The sequence below is a fragment of the Schistosoma haematobium genome, chromosome ZW, assembly GCF_000699445.3.
Source record: "Schistosoma haematobium chromosome ZW, whole genome shotgun sequence".
Lineage (NCBI taxonomy): Eukaryota > Metazoa > Platyhelminthes > Trematoda > Strigeidida > Schistosomatidae > Schistosoma > Schistosoma haematobium.
Window position 1 is genome coordinate 3,819,955 of NC_067195.1, and position 20,302 is coordinate 3,840,256.

At 37.3% G+C, this 20,302-nt stretch overlaps 2 protein-coding genes across 2 annotated transcripts in view; one reads left to right on the top strand and one right to left on the bottom strand.

Annotated features, from left to right (window-relative positions):
- The window catches only part of DNAH6_2 (Dynein heavy chain 6, axonemal), a gene marked incomplete at both ends in the record, with an annotated part of 45,747 nt that extends 41,362 nt beyond the window's left edge, over positions 1–4,385 (top strand). The window contains 2 exons of the mRNA XM_051218641.1: positions 1,602–1,768; positions 4,279–4,385. Of these exons, the coding sequence (XP_051070177.1) occupies positions 1,602–1,768; positions 4,279–4,385 (274 nt within the window). The remainder of the gene's footprint in view (positions 1–1,601; positions 1,769–4,278) is intronic.
- Positions 4,386–6,238: 1,853 nt separating this feature from the next.
- Positions 6,239–15,610, bottom strand: MS3_00002607 (uncharacterized protein). Its single transcript, XM_051210207.1, has 5 exons — positions 11,186–15,610; positions 10,515–11,147; positions 9,788–10,475; positions 8,361–8,435; positions 6,239–8,316 (listed from the first exon to the last, which is right to left on the bottom strand). Exons 1-5 carry the CDS (start codon positions 11,435–11,437, stop codon positions 7,949–7,951), a joined length of 2,016 nt encoding a protein of 671 aa, XP_051070178.1. The 5' UTR covers positions 11,438–15,610; the 3' UTR covers positions 6,239–7,948.
- Positions 15,611–20,302: the final 4,692 nt, after the last annotated feature.

The following is a 20,302-nucleotide window of genomic DNA, read 5'->3' on the forward strand; positions in this document are numbered from 1 at the left end:
AACATGGACGGAAAGAGTAGAGAATATTTGTAGTTTACTAGTATTTGATCATAGGTATCTTGGAAACATTGCTCGTATATCCTGGGACCATCGAGGAAGTAATTCAGTTGTTAAGAAACGGGTACTAGGTAAGGATGGCAAATCGATTGATGAAGTAGTGAAACTTCATCAGTTGAGATGGCTGGGACACGTGTTACGTATCCCCAACCACCGACTGCCTCGACGTACGATGCTCAATGGTATAGGAGTAAGTTGTAAGAGAGCTAGGGGTGGCCAGACCGAAACATGGCACAAATCCATTAAGTTACTGATAAGTGGACTGAGTTATGTTGGTAGGTGTAGACTACCTAGTTGGGATCCGCGAGACGATAGCAACCGATGGTTAGAGACCTTGAATTACATGGCTCAAAATTGTTTGCAATAGCGCAGGTGTATCCACTTTTTGTGTTCTCTCAAATTCTAATATTCTAAATTCTCCTTGTCTCTTTATTTTTCTCTTCCCAATTTCATTTCACTGGACTATACTCCTTGAATAACATCTCCAAACTCTAATGTTTCCGGTTACTGCTTATACTTTTACTACCTTTACCACTGCGGGATTTGAATGGACAACTATATCTCTGTACTAATATGGTATGGCAACTCGAACTGATGTACGTACGTAGGAAGTTTTACGTTGTTGCTAACTGACTGACTGACTGTAAAATTTAACAGCAAATTGATGTTTATGTAGACACATTCAAAGATATCTCATTTCCTTTTCTTTTTATTAAAATTTGTCCTTCTATTGATGATATCAATGTTGTGAGTATCATCCAGATTAGAAAATACAACACTTACTCTATTATATATCCTTCTTTTTATATTCTTGAAATAACTTTTCTTAAATATTATTTATTCATCTATAAATTCTTAATTTCAATGGTTAAGATCATGAGTCAGTTGAAGCACCATGGAAAACCTGAAAGCACTGGACGGCCGTTTCGTTCCACTGTGGGACTCCTCAGCAGTGCGCATCCACGACCTCGCCCGCCGCGAGATTCGAACTGTTGTAAAGTGTGGATTGCAGGTTAAATGGAGCAGCGTATTTATCGATCGAATCAGTGACGCGGAAAACACGTAGTGAACGACCTAGTGCCCTGATTGGCCCTGCTTCGCTGTCTAACCCAGCCAGTTGAGTCTAGAACGCAAGTCACAGCCTCTGAGTTATGAATCATTGTATTTCAGACATATTCTATTTATATACTAACCAAACAGACCACATCGTACCATAAAAATAGAAAACAACATCTGTACAATATTTAACGAGTGAAGTAAATAATGGCCAATAGGAAATGTTTATTTCGAGTCCAAGGACATCATTGGACTTAACATGGTAATGATTGGTATATTCCTCAGCATCCCTAACACGAACCCAGGATGCGCACTGCTGAGGATTCCCATACTCAGTGAGATGAAACGGCCGTCCAGTGCTTCCAGGTTTTCCATGGTGGTCTAGCTTCAACTGACTCATAATCTTAACCATTGAAATTACTATAATATTCCACAAAACCCATCTGATATAAATTCTTAGTTTATTTTCTTCTATTGTTTTGTTTAAGATGGGATGATAAAACAATGCAAATAACTGATTCTATATTAGGTGAAATGTTATCTATTATGCCAATAATACATATGAAACCAGAAATGGATTATATACCAGATTCAAATGATTATATTGCACCATTATATAAAACTGCAGCCAGAGCTGGTGTATTATCAACAACAGGTAAGTTTTTAACATTAAGGTATTTTCTCTTTTGTTTTTGTTTTTTTTTACATTTCATTGTTACTATTTAAGGACAATTTCATTTGTAGATAGTATTTGTTACAGATTGATATCATCTAAGGTATTAATAAAAAGCAGGTAGAATTGGTAGACTGTTTAATCCAAATAGGAAACTCTTCAGAGGTGAATAAGCACAACCCATTTAGAAATGGAAATCAAGACCATCACCTCTCTCTCTCTCTCTCTCTCTATGAACTCTAGTTACTATGACCATTAACCAGGTGTCCGATATTACAATTTGGAATTCAGTTTAGTTGCTATTTAGTGCTACAATCATTCTAAGTCACTAGTGACAACTGTTTCACTGGAGATACATTTAAATTTCAACACTCTTTACTTTTCATCATAATTCATCTTGAATATCCTATTTGAATCTAAATTGAATTTGCCTCTTATATATGTATATATTACCTGTTATTAACTTATAATAACACGTATATCTGTCTCAGTTGTTATTAGGGACTGTTTTTACTAAATATCTAAGTATCGTTGTGTTGTTTTCTCTGAGCTGGATAATTTTGTTAAGGCACTTGCACTGTCCTTCTGAATCACAGCATTAACCAGTATTTCATATAGAAGTGAATTCATTTTATTTTACAACTTCATTCTGATCTTGTTTGTAATTTGTTATCATCGTAGGTTTATGTTGCATTGATTTGTTCTTCCCTTTATGTTGATTGTCTTCTTCGGTTGACCTTTGATTTTATGATTGAATGACATCTTCCCTAAAGGGTTGACAAACTGAACCTTTGTCGATATATTTCTTATTGATCTGAATGTTATACTTCAAGAAATTCTCTGATACTCTTATGGTTAATTCGATCTTCAATTTTTAGTCTCATTATATAATAAATGATATTGGCTACCAATAAAATCTCAGACGACATTTTCTTATAATTCGGAACTTACTAAACAGACAAACTTGCACTCATTAAGACTGAAACTTATCAGCATCAACTGCTTCAAGATTCAGATAATTAAGTATTAACCGATGATAATTTAACTTCTGTAAACGAATAACGTATCATTCCCACAATTAAAGAACATCTGGAACTCAAAACAACTGTCAGCCAAAAGCGAAATCACATTTTTCAATACAAACGTCAAGACTCCTACTGTTTGGAGCTGAAACGTGGAAAACTACCATAACCATCACGAAAATAGTACAGGTATTTATAAACAATTGTCTACCCGAGATACTCCATATTTGTTGGCCAGATACCAACAGCAACAAACTACTATGGAACAGAATGAACTATCTAACACCTAAAGAGGAAATTAGAAAAAGCCACCGGAGGTGACTAGGGCATACACTGTGAAAATCATTGAACTGCAGTACAAAAGAAGCCTTAACGTGAAATATTGAAGGCAAAAAGACAAGAATACATCGCGACTGGAACTGAAAGCAGACATCAAAAGAATGAATAGCAGTTGGCAACGACTAGAGAGAAGAGCTAAGGACAAAATCATGGTCGGAGACCTATGCTCCAAGAAGAGTAACAGGAGTAAGTAATGTAATCAGACCCCAAATGCCCTGGTACGGCCGAACGGGGAGATTCAACTCTCTATCCCTCTCGAAATGCTCTCAAGTGGCCACGTGCATACAATCACTGCCAGGGAAGTCCTACTCACTGCATCCTCGTGACAGGGGTGTTGTTTACGAAATTGGAGACAAAAAGAGAAGGTCCAGTGCTATAAACGGGTTATTGGATATGGAGGATCCACGTAGGAGAGTTCGAAAACCCTCATTCCAAACCATTGGTGTACATAACCTCCAGGATCCTAAGGAAACAAATGGCGTATGAACCAACTGTTGGTCACCGACTACCATGAGACTGCATCTCCTGACGTTGTTCCATTGACTTGTGGATTAGACCTTCAGGTCAACTTTTAAAGTTCATAAATCAGTTTCATACAAATATTTGGTTTTATCATTTAGTAAATTTCATAGTGAAATTTACTTTAATTCAAATAATAATCCCATTATTTTGCTGAATTAAAAAAATATTATGTTTTGTTACCTATTAGTAATGACATTTTATAGTTTACATGACAATCTTTCAAAATCTGGGAGCAATAAACAGACAATTAATTTTAGAGTAAGACTTCAGAACATTGTGCATTAACAGCCACACTGAAGATTAAACCCACAGCCCTCTATGTACCGCAGCTAGCGCCTATCCTTCAGACGAGTAAACCGGTACCCAATGGTCTGTTTACATATCTCGCTGCAACCAAGCTGCGACATTCCGTGACCATCTTCCAATACTATTGGTAGGTGACAGTCTCAGATCTAGCACATTCGAACCCTATTGTTTACAGCTTCGAATGACTGAGCCTATTTCTACCAATTTCCTTACAACCATCTAAGATCAATATCATAATTAGTTTTTATATGATATCTATCCATTTATCACATGTTTATCATTGTTATTTTGCTTCACTTTAAGGTATGTCAACAAATTTCATAGTCGCTGTTCCATTGAAAACAAATAAGCCTCAAGCATATTGGATTGAGATGGGTGCAAGTTTACTATGTGAATGTGTAAATCCCTAAGTAAAACAATCTTCAATCGGACAATCAATCATAAAAACAACTTATGTTGATGTATTTAATCTGATATTCCACTTTTATTTACTTAATAACTACGTAAAACACTAATATGATCCTGTTTTATTACTTATCATCTTCAACTATAAAATATTACTTTTCAAATCCCATCTGTCCATACTATTTAAATGAACAGTCAAAGACGTTATGGACTAATGTCATGTCTTTATTTGGTCACCTACATCTTTCTCCTCATTTACTGTTATGCTAGCCAGTATAAGATAGAGTATGTTGTGGTTAACCGTAGGTGACACATGTTCCAACTACCTTAGTCGATGAAAGTTTACAACTTCGTTAGCTAACACGTCCTCACCTAGTATATAATACTTGATCTAAACACCAAAAATCCAGCTGTCATCATCCAGGAGCAATGTTCCGGAAATATATGTGACAAAATAATACTAACTTAAGTACGTCTTGGAGGCTTGACTATAATCTACCATTCAAGATGTTGACAGATCGTGAAGAAACTGAGTAATTGAAAATCAGTTGAACTAGCTTTCAAAGCACTTTATGGATAGTGAAATAACTACACATACGTTTCAAAGATAGCATAAGCTAACACCACAGAATTGTAGTCCCGGGGAGTGAAACCTAACATTCAGAACATCAACATGTACCTCCTGGTTCGATTACAGGAGTAATATTTCGTAGGCTTATAACGTAAAAACTAGCCGCACATGCGGAATAGCAGGTTAGAATTGGTTAACAAGAGATGGCGAAGGAATGCTGCTGGAACAAACAGGTTTCTCAACCAATACAGCCCTACTGTATCGTCAGAAAAGCCAATCCCGACTACCGCGTCGAAGCACCAGCCATAGTAGGGTACACATCCTCATCTACAGTCACACTTTTATTAGTGATAAGCCAATACATAAACTAATACCTGTTGATTAAGTAGTTCAACTTCGTGAAACACTTCAAGCACATATGGAAAGCGAGCTCTCATAGTCAAATATAATTTCTGTTAATAATCCTTCCTTGATAAATTTTCTACGTAATATTTTTCGTCTGGTTTACTATCAATCATACGAAAACTATTTTGAAACCTAATCGATCCACTCCCAGTGCTGAAATCTTGAAGTAACGCTAACTTTCAGATACCAACCCATTGGTTATATCCACCAAATTCAAGCAATCACCAACGTATTGAAAAAACATCACTTTGAGAAATATCTACCAAGCCAATCTTCTCCATTAATATAATTCATAAAGACCATCTAAAAGATCACTTGAGTCTTCAGGGTTGTTATACACAGAAAGAAACAATCATCCTATCACTATTCGGATAGAAAGAACTCAGCATCAAAGCAATCATCACTAGAACTAAATTTGTATTTTGATTAACATTATAGTATCTTCTTCACTACAAACACTGTTACAGATTGTTAATTAAAAGATATTTCTTGTTGCATTCGACGAACTACGAGTTAGTACCCACGGAGAAGAAAAGGTTAGGTAGGATAACACGGTTTTATTTTACCCCCTTAGGTTTTTGTCAGCTACTTAATTACGACTTGAAAATATTTCGAAAGCAGAATTTCAAATGAATTTGACCAGAAATTACTAACATGTACCAGCATGTCGTAGCAGGTTTAAATATAGTTAAGAGGACTAAATATTTATGTAGCCTGCCCCCAAATTCCCTGGTATGGCCGAGAGTGGGGAGAGTTTACTCTCCATCTCGAAATGCTCTCACATGGCCACGCGTATATCGCCTCTGCCAGGAAAGTCCTACTCACTGCCTTCTCGTGGCATTACTGTTGTTTACGAAAATGAGAGAACGAAAAGCGAATGTCCGGCGCTTTAACCGGATTCCAAACCAATGGTGCACATGGGCTCCAGTATCCTGCGTGAACAAATGGCGTAGAAACCAATTGTTGGTCACCGGCTACCATGGGACTGCATCTCCTTACGATGCCCCACTGCCTTGTGGATCAGGCCTTCAGGTCGAAGGCTCGTGGAGTGGCCCCCTAACAAAGCCACCTGCTTCGGTTTGGGTACCCGGTCAGTATCACAGCCCACACACATATCGAATGAGATTTGTGTGGCGCATATGTATTTGGTACCTCCTTGTACCAATATCTATGTGTTAAAATAAAATAATAAATTATGTAGCCTGTGAACTACGATTAGACTAGAGTTTTTAGTTAAATTATTCCATAGAAAGCTAACTCCTTTAAAAATGCTTTGATTTTAATTACCTTCATCGTCGTCTATTTCAGTGTTAAATTCTGAGTACAGCTTATAAAATTTCGACTGACAATCATGAATTCTTCGATAAAACTGCAAAAACTACTGGCGGGAAATATGCAGTAACTTCAACTTCCAATACAAGAGTGACCATGGTGAGATCATATCTTGAAATAAAACAAAAAAACATCCATATTTACAGTTCCTACTGAAACTAAACACAGGATCATCCTGCGTTTTAGGCTACATCAAGAGCTCTAGATATACTTTAATTTCATATACCTCACGGGCAGTGTGCTCGAAACATGCTAACTGAGGGCTAATAATGACGCAGGTTTGCAAATTTAGTTAAAAACACAAGGATGAAAGTAAAATCCTTTGTTGTATCAGGTGGATAGGAGTGCAAACAATTTTCTGCTAAGTGGGATACATGGGCGATACATTGATTCACCTAATGAGAACATGCCGACAATTTAAAATGTAATCATGGAGCAATTATTAGCACAGTCAGGACTAAACAACAAACCAATAAATACAGATGAACTAAACCCTAATTAGCTGAGTACACTGTTAATTAAAGTACCTTAACTATAACCAAGCTTTTTTAATACAAACTACCACTACTAGTAGTAGTGTAATAATTCTTGATGGGCGCTGTACACTATAGAAACAACTTATTTGTGAAAACACAAACCACCTCCTTGCCACCTATCAAACGAGTGACGACAATATTTTTTTGATAAACTGAACCTATCGAATGCTACGAGAAATGTATCTTTTAAGGAGAAAAATGTAGTTGAATTAGACATCATTGTTAGATTAAATAATTTGTAATTTATACCATCAAATAATAACTTTCGAAGATCTATTGAATAAATGCTGCCAGTTTATTCATGGAGTACAAAACACACACACACTATATATATATATATATATTACACAAGTTAATGAGAAATATATGATGACTGATGAATTTTAGCTGAGAATGAATTCATAGAAGAAAAATATAGGAGGATAAACATCTAAAAGTTTTACTTATTCTATGCAAAGAAAACTAAGTGCCAAATACAATGAGAACGAACAGTCATAACAAAGAAACTGTAACAGGAATATATAAATATAAACATGAAGTAAATAAATACTCTGAAATAATAACAGAAAAGACATAAAAAACTAGAAAGTGTCAAATTATAAAACCTTTTATTATACATATATTTAAATATTTTATGATTAAAAGAGCTGTACACATGTTCTGATGGATAATGAACTTAATTCAAACCTGTACATATATATTGTATACTGGGGGAGGGTCTTAATTATGCAAAAGCATGTACATTTAATAGTCCAGTAGTATCACAGGTACTACTATCGTTTATGACATTACTATCTTCATCTTCATAATCTATAGGACTATCTTCATCTTCATCTTCGTCATCATCATCATCATATACAACAATATTCCACTCCTCTGTTGGAACATCTTCTTTATCTACAGCAGATGGATCTTCTAATTCTATACCTGGTGGGAGTTGAGCTTGTACTTCTTCCCTGTCCATTACACCTTCTTCATGCATAACAAAATCAGTATCGTAATCTTTATACCAAGCCGGAAGACGACGTGCTCTAGACATACGACGATTAGTTGTATTGCTTTCGTTTAAAACACCAACACCACCTGTACTACCTAGAATTTTTATTCGTGAATCGAATCAAAATATCAACACTTACCTGAAGTGTATTCTTCATTGCCTTGTACTTTACGAGTATTGGATTTTATAAGAGTAATAGTACGTCTAGTAACGTCTAAAAAGATCATATGACAATTGAATAAATGCATAATATGCAAGAGACACTAAAATGAATATTGTAGATAAAGATTCAGTAAAGTGTGCTGTCAAAATTGTTATTGCTTATAATCAGTAGGGGTTCTTATGTTACTGGATGATAAATAAAAACCTAACGGGATTTAATGTAAATTATTTACCAAGTACAAGTTTATCTACTCGGTTTTGATGTACATTATTTGAGGGTTATTCATGTTACCGGACTGAGACTAAACTAACGTAGGTTTCAAAAAAAAGCATTTTGGATACACAGATATTGTAAGCTGTGGAGTTAGCCTTTCGAACTTACATTTGAACAGGATTTTTATATTGTAATATTCCTGGATTGATGGATTGTAAAGGAATACCGGTAAAAGTCAGTACATAAAGCATATGGACAGACCTAGTGCAAAACCATATATCGGTTGAAGTGTTTAAATCTCATTTGAAAGAACCGATAGGATATTAACAGAAAGTAAAATTAACAATAGTGCTGATAATACAGAACTAATTTGTAAAAGCAAAATAAGCAAGTGAATAGAAGAAAAAGACACCGACTCAAGAGAAAGTATTGAAAATTTCGATCGACTTCAAGTTATATTCCTTTAGTCCCTAACTACTGTTTCGGTTGTTTGATAGGGGAGTGGTCAGAACATTTTCATCCTTCTGAACGGCCCCTGCTAATAGCTAGTGATTGATACCATGTATTCGTCTAGCCACGTTTGACGTTCTCTAATATACTTCTGTGCTAGTAAGTAAGAAGGACTAAATCATGTTATGACTGATATTTCCTATGTACCGAAGTTTAGTTTAGTTTAGCTTTAGATTACACTTAGACGCGAAGCCTATGATACTACCTAGCTTTCAAAATCGAAGTATGTAGGTAATGTTTGAGCCTGACGCCCACTAGTTGAGATTTGAGTGATTCAAAAGCCCAACTACCATTCCGGTGAAATAAGAAATTTGTAACACTTGACTAAGTCGATTAAGGCTTACAACTTCATTAACCAATTTACCACTTTTACCTTGAACTGTAAGTCTAACCGTGAGTCCCACCATTAGAAGGATAAGCTTCAAAGACAAGTGCAATTGAATACTAGATATCATATTTTGGATTCTTGAATACGTAACGGATTTCTAAGCAATATACCTGTCCTTTGAAGGATAGTTATATCACTTGTATCGCTATTGGCGAACAGATCATAGTAAACAATGTCAGACGTATTTGAACACAACATTAAGGTAACAGTTATTATGGATACACATCAATAATACAATGTATATAAAATAATTAAGGGATAAAAAAATTGATCATGTAGAAAATAGACTTACTACCATCTACACCAACATCATCATAAGTATCATCTTCATCATCAGCCATGTCATCATCTCCCTCGCCATCACCAGTCTCTGCATCCTCATCATCTTCGTATCCATCAACAAGTCGATTTCGCTTGGACAACTTTAGCTTTTTCCGTTTTGTGTATGAGTACCGAGCAGGAGGAAGTTCAAGTCCAACATCTTCCCCATCTTCTTCCTGACGTCGATGCTGATCATGATGTCGATCTAACAACATTATCGAATTTGTTGTGAATTCACAATGGTTATATCGACATTTCAGGCGACCAACAGCTCCCCTCGATTGACGAGCGTTTCTTTCTTCAGCGTGCATACTTCGAATGTGCATATCTAGGTCTTTCTTAATCTCGAAAGTGGATTCACAATAACGACAAACGTGGCGACGATTAACTTTCAAAGCGTGAGCCCTTGTAATATGATGATTTAGTTGATTGAAACCTGGGAATCCGCGTTCACCACATACAGGGCACGATATGATTTGACTGCCTTCGTGGGCTTTTACATGAGCTTTCAATGATGCCACATCACTGACATAAGCATTACATGGTAAACACCGAAATTTAGTTTGTAGAGTACGAACAATACGGCAGCTTCTTGTATGCTTATTCAGGTTATATATGCTATCGAAGGTAACTGCACAACCCAAACACTCTAAAGCCAACTAGTTAAATTATACTATTATGTATACTATATAGCTCACCTGTGAAGATGCCATCATAGCGAAATGTTCCCGAAGTTCATGTTCTCTTGTTCGAAGATGAGCAAGGTAAATGTCATAAGATGAAAAAGCTTTATTACACGTGTCACAACGGAATATCTTGTCCCGGTGAATATGTCGATTTCGATGAGTTTTCATATTTGCTTTCTGAGCAAAACGTTTATTGCAAACATCACAAACAAAAGGCTTTTCTCCTGTATGTGCCCGTTTATGATGTTCCATTGTCCCACCATTATTCGTCATATAGTTACACTGGTCACAATGAAATTTGAAATTGGCCGGATTTCGTTTTGGCTTTTTAGGGTCAACATGACTGCGTCGAGCGTGCAGAAATAACTGACTGAGAGTTTCGAAAAACTCTTCACATTGACGACATGTGTAAACTTTAACGAAATGTTTTTCGCGCATATGTTTAGTAAAAGCGTTAGCATTAGCATACATAGCTGGACAAGATGGACAACGGTAAGTGACACCACTAGATTGCCCCGTTAAAGCAACGAAACCAGGTCCTATACCTGATGCATCATAGTATGCTTTAGAATTCGGATCCCAAAGTTGCATTTGATCTGCTGGTAACTCGATGACCTGAGCCCCTTCCATACCAGGATCTGTGAACTAAAAGGTATTATGCATTGAAAATATTGGAAAATTACCTGTAGATACTCTGTTCCATTCTCAGCAGCAATAGCTGTAACAGCACCCGAAGCAATCAGACTTTCCAATGTCGCTGTGTCATCAGCAGCAATTAGAACCATTTCTTCACCTTCATTGGACAAACCCATCTCATTTAGTTGCAATACCACTTGCCCATCTTCAGTCTGACTGAACGGTATGGCTGTGTATGTACCATCAGCATTTGCAATGTACGCTGATGGCTCATTAGGATCAACCATTTGGTCTGACATAGTTTGTTTACAATATCCTGTTTAAAAGAGAGGAAAACTAATGAAGCACAATTATATTTTCCCATGTTCAAGAAACATTTAACGAGCGTAACACATCTAGAACAAACTTTTTGATAATAAGCAATATAACTAGTCATGCGATAGAGAAGAGTACCAATGTTGTGTACTAACGGTTAACATGTTTACATCGTTTATCACGAAAAGTCCGTAAATAATTGAAATAGCAATGGTGTCGAAGTTGTATGAACGTCACTGAAAAATTAAATGATAAAAATCCCTCAAAAAAACGAGCTCGAAAAATCGAAATTATGAGACGATGCTAAATCTGTGATCAAGGTTTTATATTTTTAAAACATCAAAATATTTGTCATGACTTCTGATCCAGTACAAAGTGATTTTAAAATGTGACAATCTATTGACTTATTCATCAGATACATGGGTATAAGCCACACTGTAAGTGTGAAGGCTACTGAAACTAATCAATTGCCGACACAGATGGGGTAATGTTTGAACCTGGATGGCTGAAAGCCGGAAGCCTTAACCAGTGAGTCACCACTCAACACATATTGTACTTTAACGATTTCATATCTTGGAGGCTGTGGTTGTCCATTATGGTGACGTAGATGATCTACTCGATCCACCTCAGCTGAAAATGGGATACAAGATGACAACTATGGTAGATGTCATTATCAAGTGTAATGACGCAGCATTTGCTGGATGTAAACAGTATCATAAGCCAAACTCAATGATTTTGTGGATTCTCCTATTTCATCAAGCCGATTGATTCAGGAGGCAATCAACTCGCTTTCGACAGGGAAACTCTTGAAAGTGTAAGAACATTGTTGTTCACTATTTATTATTTATTTATTTATTTATTTTAACACATAGATATTGGTACAAGGAGGTACCAAATACATATGCGCCACACAAATCTCATTCGAAATGTGTGAGGGCTGTGATACTGACCGGGTACCCAAACCGAAGCAGGTGGCTTTGTTAGGGGGCCACTCCACGAGCCTTCGACCTGAAGGTCTGATCCACAATGTAGTAGAGCATCGTAAGAAGATGCAGTCCCATGGTAGCCGGTGACCAACAATTGGTTCATACACCATTTCTTCCCGCAGGATACTGGAGCCCATGTGCACCATTGGTTTGGAATCCGGTTAAAGCGCCGGACATTCGCTTTTCGTTCTCTCATTTTCGTAAACAATAGTAATGCCACGAGAAGGCAGTGAGTAGGACTTTCCTGGCAGAGGCGATATACGCGTGGCCATGTGAGAGCATTTCGAGAGGGAGAGCGGACTCTCGGCCGCACCAGGGCATTTGTTGACAAAGATATTGGTGTTCCTGAAGGATCGACACTAAGTATTTTAAAGGATACTCTGATTTCTATCAAACAAGTTAAACGTTCAGCCAGAATGTAATAAATATGGGTCCCTCAATCAAGCCTCACAGGATTCTAGGATGGAGACCATTGTAAAACGAAGTCGATCTAGATCCAGATGCAACAGTTGTTGGTGAGAAATGTTAGGGGATGTGGAAAAAGTTAATGGATGCTACCAGTCAATCCGATAATAACCATCCCAATATGATAAAATCTGGTGAACAGGAAAGGCTGACACTAGAATTTGTGGACGAACTAGTCTTCGATTTTGGCGCGAAATTCATTCATCCATATGGCCGAATAGCACTCTGACACGATAGCTGGTGTCAGTTAGTAATGAAAACCGAAGATTTAATTCCTAACAATAATATTCGACTGTAAATCCCAATCCTAATTCTTAACACTAATTTATCACCCTCATTTGGCCCTAGAAAATAGGTGGACGTTTTCAGTATCACTTAAGCATCACTCAACGATCGCCCGTACACGAATTTTACTCAGAAAAGTATGTAATATTATTGTTTGTAAAAATCCGTAGTTCAAAGACTTATTGAACAGGTATAAAACCACTTAAAAATGGGCAAGTTAAACAGGAACACTTTATCGTACAAAGCTTTGGCTGGAAGCATAAAGAACTAACTACAACGGACAATAAATCAGACTAGAATGTTGATTCCAATCCATTAATTTCAAAAAGTGAGAGGGTAAAGCCAATTACTGTCACTCGACGCTGATAAACTCAGCAAAGCTGTCAAGAGTAATACTAATCTTTTCCGAAAACAGAAAAAGAATGAAAGAAGTTACGAGCCAGATTAGAAGCTATGTCCAATAAGGAAAATATCCCACTGAAGTTGTGAAGTAGTTAGGAAACAGAACCGAATGCTATCAAATTTTGGTGGTTATGGTTAGTTCACACCCAAGCACCTGCGGTATGGGTGACCTCTTTTAGTGTAAAGGCACCACCAGTTAGCACCAAACATCAAGAAACTTTAAATAATTTTGAGAAACTTGTAAAGCACGTAAAATCACTATATGCGCCTTAATTTTACTTGTTGATCAATTATTTCGATAACTAACCAGCCATTTCTCGAAATCTGTCCACTGATTGGCTAAAAACTGGCCCAACTTTCTCGATGTCAGTTTAAGAGTCAATTCTGTCCCTGCACTCCGATTTACCAAATCTCGACATACGAGGCAGTGATAGGGCATACTTCGCTACAGCATGCCTTGGAAATCACATTTTAATTGGAAACCAGGATTTTAGTTGTCGCATTTAATGTCAATCTAGATTACAAACAAACGATCTGGTACATATGTGCACCGACTCATGATGAAATTATCAAGACGAATAAAAATCGATCGTTATGTCTCATGGGTATGGGGGTTATAGTCTCACCGGGATTTTAGCACCAAACCCTCGAGATCGATGACATACCGACTCAACACTCTCTGTTAGTGTCTAATAACCATGATGTTCCATCAACTTGGCTGAGTTTTAGATATGGTTTAATGACAAGTTTATCTCAGCCAACTATGTGGGATGCCGACATCTGTCACTAGAGGATGTGCTGTCTGCATAAACTGACCAGCCAATATCAACTTAAACTGATGATCCGTAATGCGAAGTTAAGAGAACTCTCATGATGATCACGCTTTGCACTAGGTATAAGGTTTCTTCAGTAAGTTCATAGTGAAGTCACATTAAGATTAAATTAATATTCCAAATCAAACAAGTTCATAGCAGCATTAATACCAAGTAAAATAGCACCACTAAACATATATTAAGCCATTGGAGATGTTATTTGATACTACACAGAACTACTCGACTTTCCCAATAGACTGGATGTCAACATCAGGACCCCAAAGAAAGCCGGGTGGATAACTCATGAACAACCATAGGTTGTTATTCTGTATGCGGAGGATGAGATTTCTAACCATGCTTTTTTATTCGACATTGTCTGAAGGAAACTATTGCAAGTGATTAGGTTGAGTCTGGAGACAATAATATAATGGTATACGTTATATAACCAGAAGAGCGGTCCGGACTTAGTGAGAAACCAGGGAGTCACCAGGTTATATTTCATGTTAATAGGTTGGAATACAAACCCCGCAAGGTAAACGCTAGAGAGCAATGGCTAAAATAAAACCATATATAATAGGTTGTTCGATTTTACGGGGATCCCCTAACATAAAATCTTATATTCCATGCTAATAAACGCCTGAATACTGAGTAGTCAGACAAGCAAATTATCTGAAGGGACGCTCCTCTTCTAACAGAGGGACAGTTAAGTAGACAAAGCCGAATAATTCAGAATGGTATGTAACGACTTAACGTTACGCATAACTTACATAGATAAGTCAAACAAAGAATCATCGTGAATGCTACGGTATATCTTCAGAAACATACAAGGCCGTGTGACGCACACTAGTATGATAATACGTCAAGCATGGATAAACCATATACCAATCGATCCTCCCACCCATCACCAAACACATTAAAATAGTAATTAAAACAACAAAAACCACCTTCAACAAACAAGCAAAATGGCGGAAGTCCAAAGTGGGTTTCCTAACAGTGTTAGTACATTCAAACAAAACCGGCTCAGATTGAAAAAGAAGCTACGGTAACAAATTTTCGCAGAATTTGGAATGTTTTGCATTTCCATGAAACATATGCACTCTTGACAGCGATTCATTTATCGAGTAAGGAGTGAACTTCGTCTTCTCGAAAGAGAAACCGGCCAGGTCTGGAATCCAGGTTATTGCTGTGTTATGACGGGATGAAAGGTCAAAATTTGATTGATTTATTCACTATAGTTTTTATCCCGTTTGATTCAACTCCATGATCACTCAGCATAGTATTTGTTTCGTCATCCCCTATGACATTTTATTCTGTCTAACATAGGGTATTCTTGTATGAAACATTCATATACGTTATTTATTATGGTTACTAATTTAAAATGGGTGTACAAACCAGCATATAAATGAGGGTCTTTCCGACCAGACGGGTCGGGATCGCTCATGCTTCTGGATACTTGCGGAATATACTTCCCCGTTCCAGACTTCGATTTCTCTCTCTAGTTAGCGGGGCCGGGACGCATCAGATTATCTAGCTTATTGGTCTTTGGTCACAGAGTCTTTGTTCTGTCCACAGATTGGGTGAACTCGTAATCGCTTCAAACATAGCACACTGTGAGATTAAATTATGATTTAGTCGGAAAATCAGCGTGGCTCAAACAAACCGTCAAATGCAGCTTATGATGGGGTTGGACGATGCTCGTATCTAACTTCCTTAAGTTGGCTACGGAAAGACAATTAAAAAGAAAACGGTTATAGTTGGATTGAGATGTGCGTTTCACCTTGCAAGGAAGTAGTAAATATCCGCGGCCAAGCGTTTTCATCTTCAAATGTCCGTTAAAAATAAAGGTAGCATTAGTATTAGGAGCTAACATAATCATTCATCAAAAGAACAAGTGCATTTTTCAAGTTCTGGCATGTAGATATATTTACTTGATTACAGAAGGTGGTCTTATATACTGATACTCTCAGTTACTGCTGAAAGTTACTACAATATTAGGTCAATTCAGTTGTCGGCTGATAGTTCACAGCAACTCCAAATCAGACTGGTTTAAAGTAAATCTCTAGAGCTGGTCACGAACAGCTTGTTAAGCAAACGAGAACGACAATGACAATAATTATGAGACAAGATTCACTTACACACACACTGTACAAAAGCAGCTAGTATATTACGGTCGAACTTGTTTACAACGTCCCTTCACTTATACAGCTGGCGGAGAAAACCACAGTTATTTTATATATGACCCTAAACTATGGATGGAACCAAGCAATTATAAAGATTTTCGAACTTAAGGTGGTGCCTTTGCTCTCAAAGTTAAGGGTTGTCACGAAGATTACAGTCCTTCTGTTACCCAATAAAAGAAAATTCCTAAGAGGGGTGGCGTATTGACTACTAGGCTTGTTTGGCGCCTTCCAATTCTGTTGATTGTTAGGCTATACTTTCATGGCAATTGCTGTCATGTTGCAAAGTGTACAAAAATACGTCATGTAGGAAAGTATTTACTATCAAGTTTATTTTACCAGACTTTGGCCATTCAGTTACCTGCCACTGTAGCGTTTGTACTGTATTCAGTTACTTTTTTGGTTATCTTGATAATAAATAAAAGCGGGGTTGCATCTATCTCTTGCTGTATTCGGCGACTAGGTAAGCTCAGGGTTCGGAGTCTCTGATGTTATAACAATTATACTGTCCGTTCAACTTTAGAAAATGACTTGGCAAACAGTTTAGCAACCAATTAAACTGCTTATACATCGGGTTTATTCTAAGACGTTGTGTAGGAAATAGGGTGGTTTAGTTATAGACAAACAAACAAAATTCATACACCGCTCACTGAAGGAAATATAGCACTCACACAAAATAAATAAATAACATCTGCAAATGCATATTGTTACGCTTCCTTTCTAATAGTAAGTTACATCACTCGATTCTTCAGGTAAGTAATAGATTGCCGCCAAGTTACTAGACTACAATAGATCGCATCTCTGACGTAGATCACCTATTGCGGATACTACTGGAAAGTAGTGTTGAAGTAGTCAATCAATTTGAGCAGGTAAAATAGAAGAGTTGTGAACTGAGATAACAGTCGCTAGAATCAGACTACATGCGAAACGAAATTTGTTGTCAAATAGAAAATAACACGGTAAAATTTATACAATTTGTGAAACAGTCGTGAGTAAATATGAGCATTAACAATGTCATGGACCAAAGATTAAATATGGTCCGCGAAAATGGTTGAATGAGAATGATAAGTCACTGTTAAAGAATAAGCAAACTTTGATGTTATGTATGGAGTAATTCAAGCAGGGATTCTTTCATTGATAAGCATAAACAAAAGTGAACGGAGAAAAATCTTACATGAGTAGTTAAATGGATGGTAATGAGTTATTAAAAGACAATGGTGTATTTCTGAATGTTCAAATTTAAATTGGACATTTTGTGCCCGGTATCTGCTACGGATCATCGGCCAGTCTCTTTGATATGACTCCTTTCCTTTGACATGTACATTATCAAGTAAGGGCTTTTTCTGCAACAAGGATTTATTCCTTCATCATAACATACCTTGTCCACCCCCAGTATCTTTTCTTAACTACTTTCTCTTCTAACATCCGGTTTGTTCTCTGACAGAGTATGTTATTACTGATGTTCCCTGGACAACGAATCTGTGGTATGTTGCATGGGCAGTTGATCGATGTCTACGTCTTTCCGGTGATGATGTTGGTCATTGTTATGGTGCGTGATGTATGAGATTGAGGCTAATACGTAAAATACTCATATGTAAACTCCAATTGTCTACTGAGTGAAACGGCTGAAAATGGAGGGAGTTTATTAGACCAACCGAATCACATGCATAAGCACTCATATATATTCACTCCATGGAAAAGGAAAAATTTTCTTGACCAGTACATACACTTGTCGTTTGGGAGATTTTTGCTTGATACAAAGTGACATTCCACCAGGCTATTTTTGATTGATCCGTTTTATCAGTAGCTCTCCAAGTCCCAGCCCTGTACAATAGAACTGTTTTGGCGTTAGTACTGAACGTCCTGGTCTTGACATTGGGTGACAGTTCCCCCGAATTACAGATATTCTAAGGTTATATGGATATTCCCCTTGCTTTACCGGCTCGTGAATTGACCAGGCCCTCTACGATTATCAGTGATCCTGCCTGGTTATTGTTATATCATTAGCTGGAGTTTGGTATCAGCTTAAAATACTTGTAAAATTAGGAACAGTTTAACTGTTATAATCCTATCGGTTCTGTTACGCAGTCGACAACAGGAACCAACACATATCACCCCAAAACCTACAAGCTAACACGGGAAAAGGTCAAACTGTAGGAAATGTTTATACTCGAGGTGGAACAAGCAGTAAAAAGGTGCTTGGTACAACCCAGTACATCTTGTAGAGAGAACAAAATATTAAAGCATACAGAGATTTAGAAAACTAAAATCAATATGCACAAATCAGTTCGTTCAATCCCTCTGAATTTGACGACCTGCCCTTACTACATGTACTTCATGAAAGCAATTTTTCTGTAAGTTTTTGTGATACTGTTAGCATTGGGCTTTATATCTTCTATGGAGTCTCTTAGAATTTTTACGGCAAGGAGGAAAGTGTTCAGAGCTGTTCTAGATTCTTCTAGTGCGTCTTCATTGGGTCCACCGCGTTGCCGGCACCTGTGGAGTAACAAACTTTTCCTTTTCATAGTAACTTCAAAGATAACTCTTTCTCCCCAATATAATATTACCCTCCCTTTAAATCACTTCATCCCAGGTCTGTGTCTAGTACATAGACATATGAATCGGTTTTTTGTTAAGTATTTGTCCGTTGTATTTCCTTTGCCTTTGGGCTCTGTTGTTAAGCGTTCTGTTATATACAAGTAGAAACAGCTGTACGGTTGCTTCTACGGCGTCCCCCTCTTTTTATTTCAAGACAGCTGTTTTGGACGTGTCCGAAAATCACCCAGCTTGTTAGTTAGGTCATGGTAAAGAGCGAATATATATGAGATTCCGAATGAGAGTCAATGAATGTTCTGGGTTTACAGTGCGATCCATTGACGGTGTCTTGTAGCGTGGCGTCGAGTTGCGACTAACTATGAACACCGCTACCAAGAAACACGTGCCAAATAGATCAGAAGGCGTAAGAAGCTCGTTCCAAATGACTCCATAAAATCCCCGAGAAGCCGAATACCAGAAGGCAATTAATGGACCAAGTCGAGGTTTATTTGCTGGCGATCTCGTGGCATCGAGATGATACCGAGATCGTGCCAGGATAGAAGCTTGGTTACAGAACGTAACCGAATTCGCGTGAAGTTACAATCAAAGTGCGAGTATAAGAATGGAAGCACAAAATAGCTGTCATTAGCACAGTCAAACAAAAGCACATTAAAACAGTCACTGGTACACTTGGTTATAATAATAAGCGTTTTTATTAAACCAGTCGTGTTCTCGTGATAAACGTGAGTCGCTACAGTCTATAGTAGCTGAGATTCCGCGTCAATTAAGTGTTTTCGTTAGTGCTTTTGTGATGTGCGCTACTTATATCCATATAAGTAGAATAAAACGATGGTCAGACAGAATTTATTTCAGTGGAAGTTCGAGAGGGAAAGAATGGGGACGGAGAGCAAACTATATGAGAATGCATGAACAAGAAAAGCTGAGACGTAGGCTGATATTTGCGAAAGGAAGAGTCAAGTTTGAGACAAGTAGTTGATGCATCAATAAACCATTGCTCAATTTTTTCCTCATCTTTGTAGCTTCATGGAAAGATATACTAATAATCTTAACGGGTAACTGTTTGTGAAAATTAAAAGCAACTAAGTGTTTGCTTTATAAGTAACCCTTTCGTCACGAAAACTTGTAGTACCCCATCAGTTGCGTTGCACACATAATTTTCTTCAATA

Excerpts from the sequence above, each read along its gene's own strand:
- MS3_00002607 (XM_051210207.1), bottom strand. The coding sequence starts at position 11,437 with ATGTCAGACCAAATGGTTGATCCTAATGAGCCATCAGCGTACATTGCA. Across the intron at positions 11,148-11,185 it reads ATGGAACAGAGTATCTACAG|TTCACAGATCCTGGTATGGA; the intron begins GTAATTTTCCAA and ends AATACCTTTTAG. Across the intron at positions 8,317-8,360 it reads CAATGAAGAATACACTTCAG|GTAGTACAGGTGGTGTTGGT; the intron begins GTAAGTGTTGAT and ends TAAAAATTCTAG.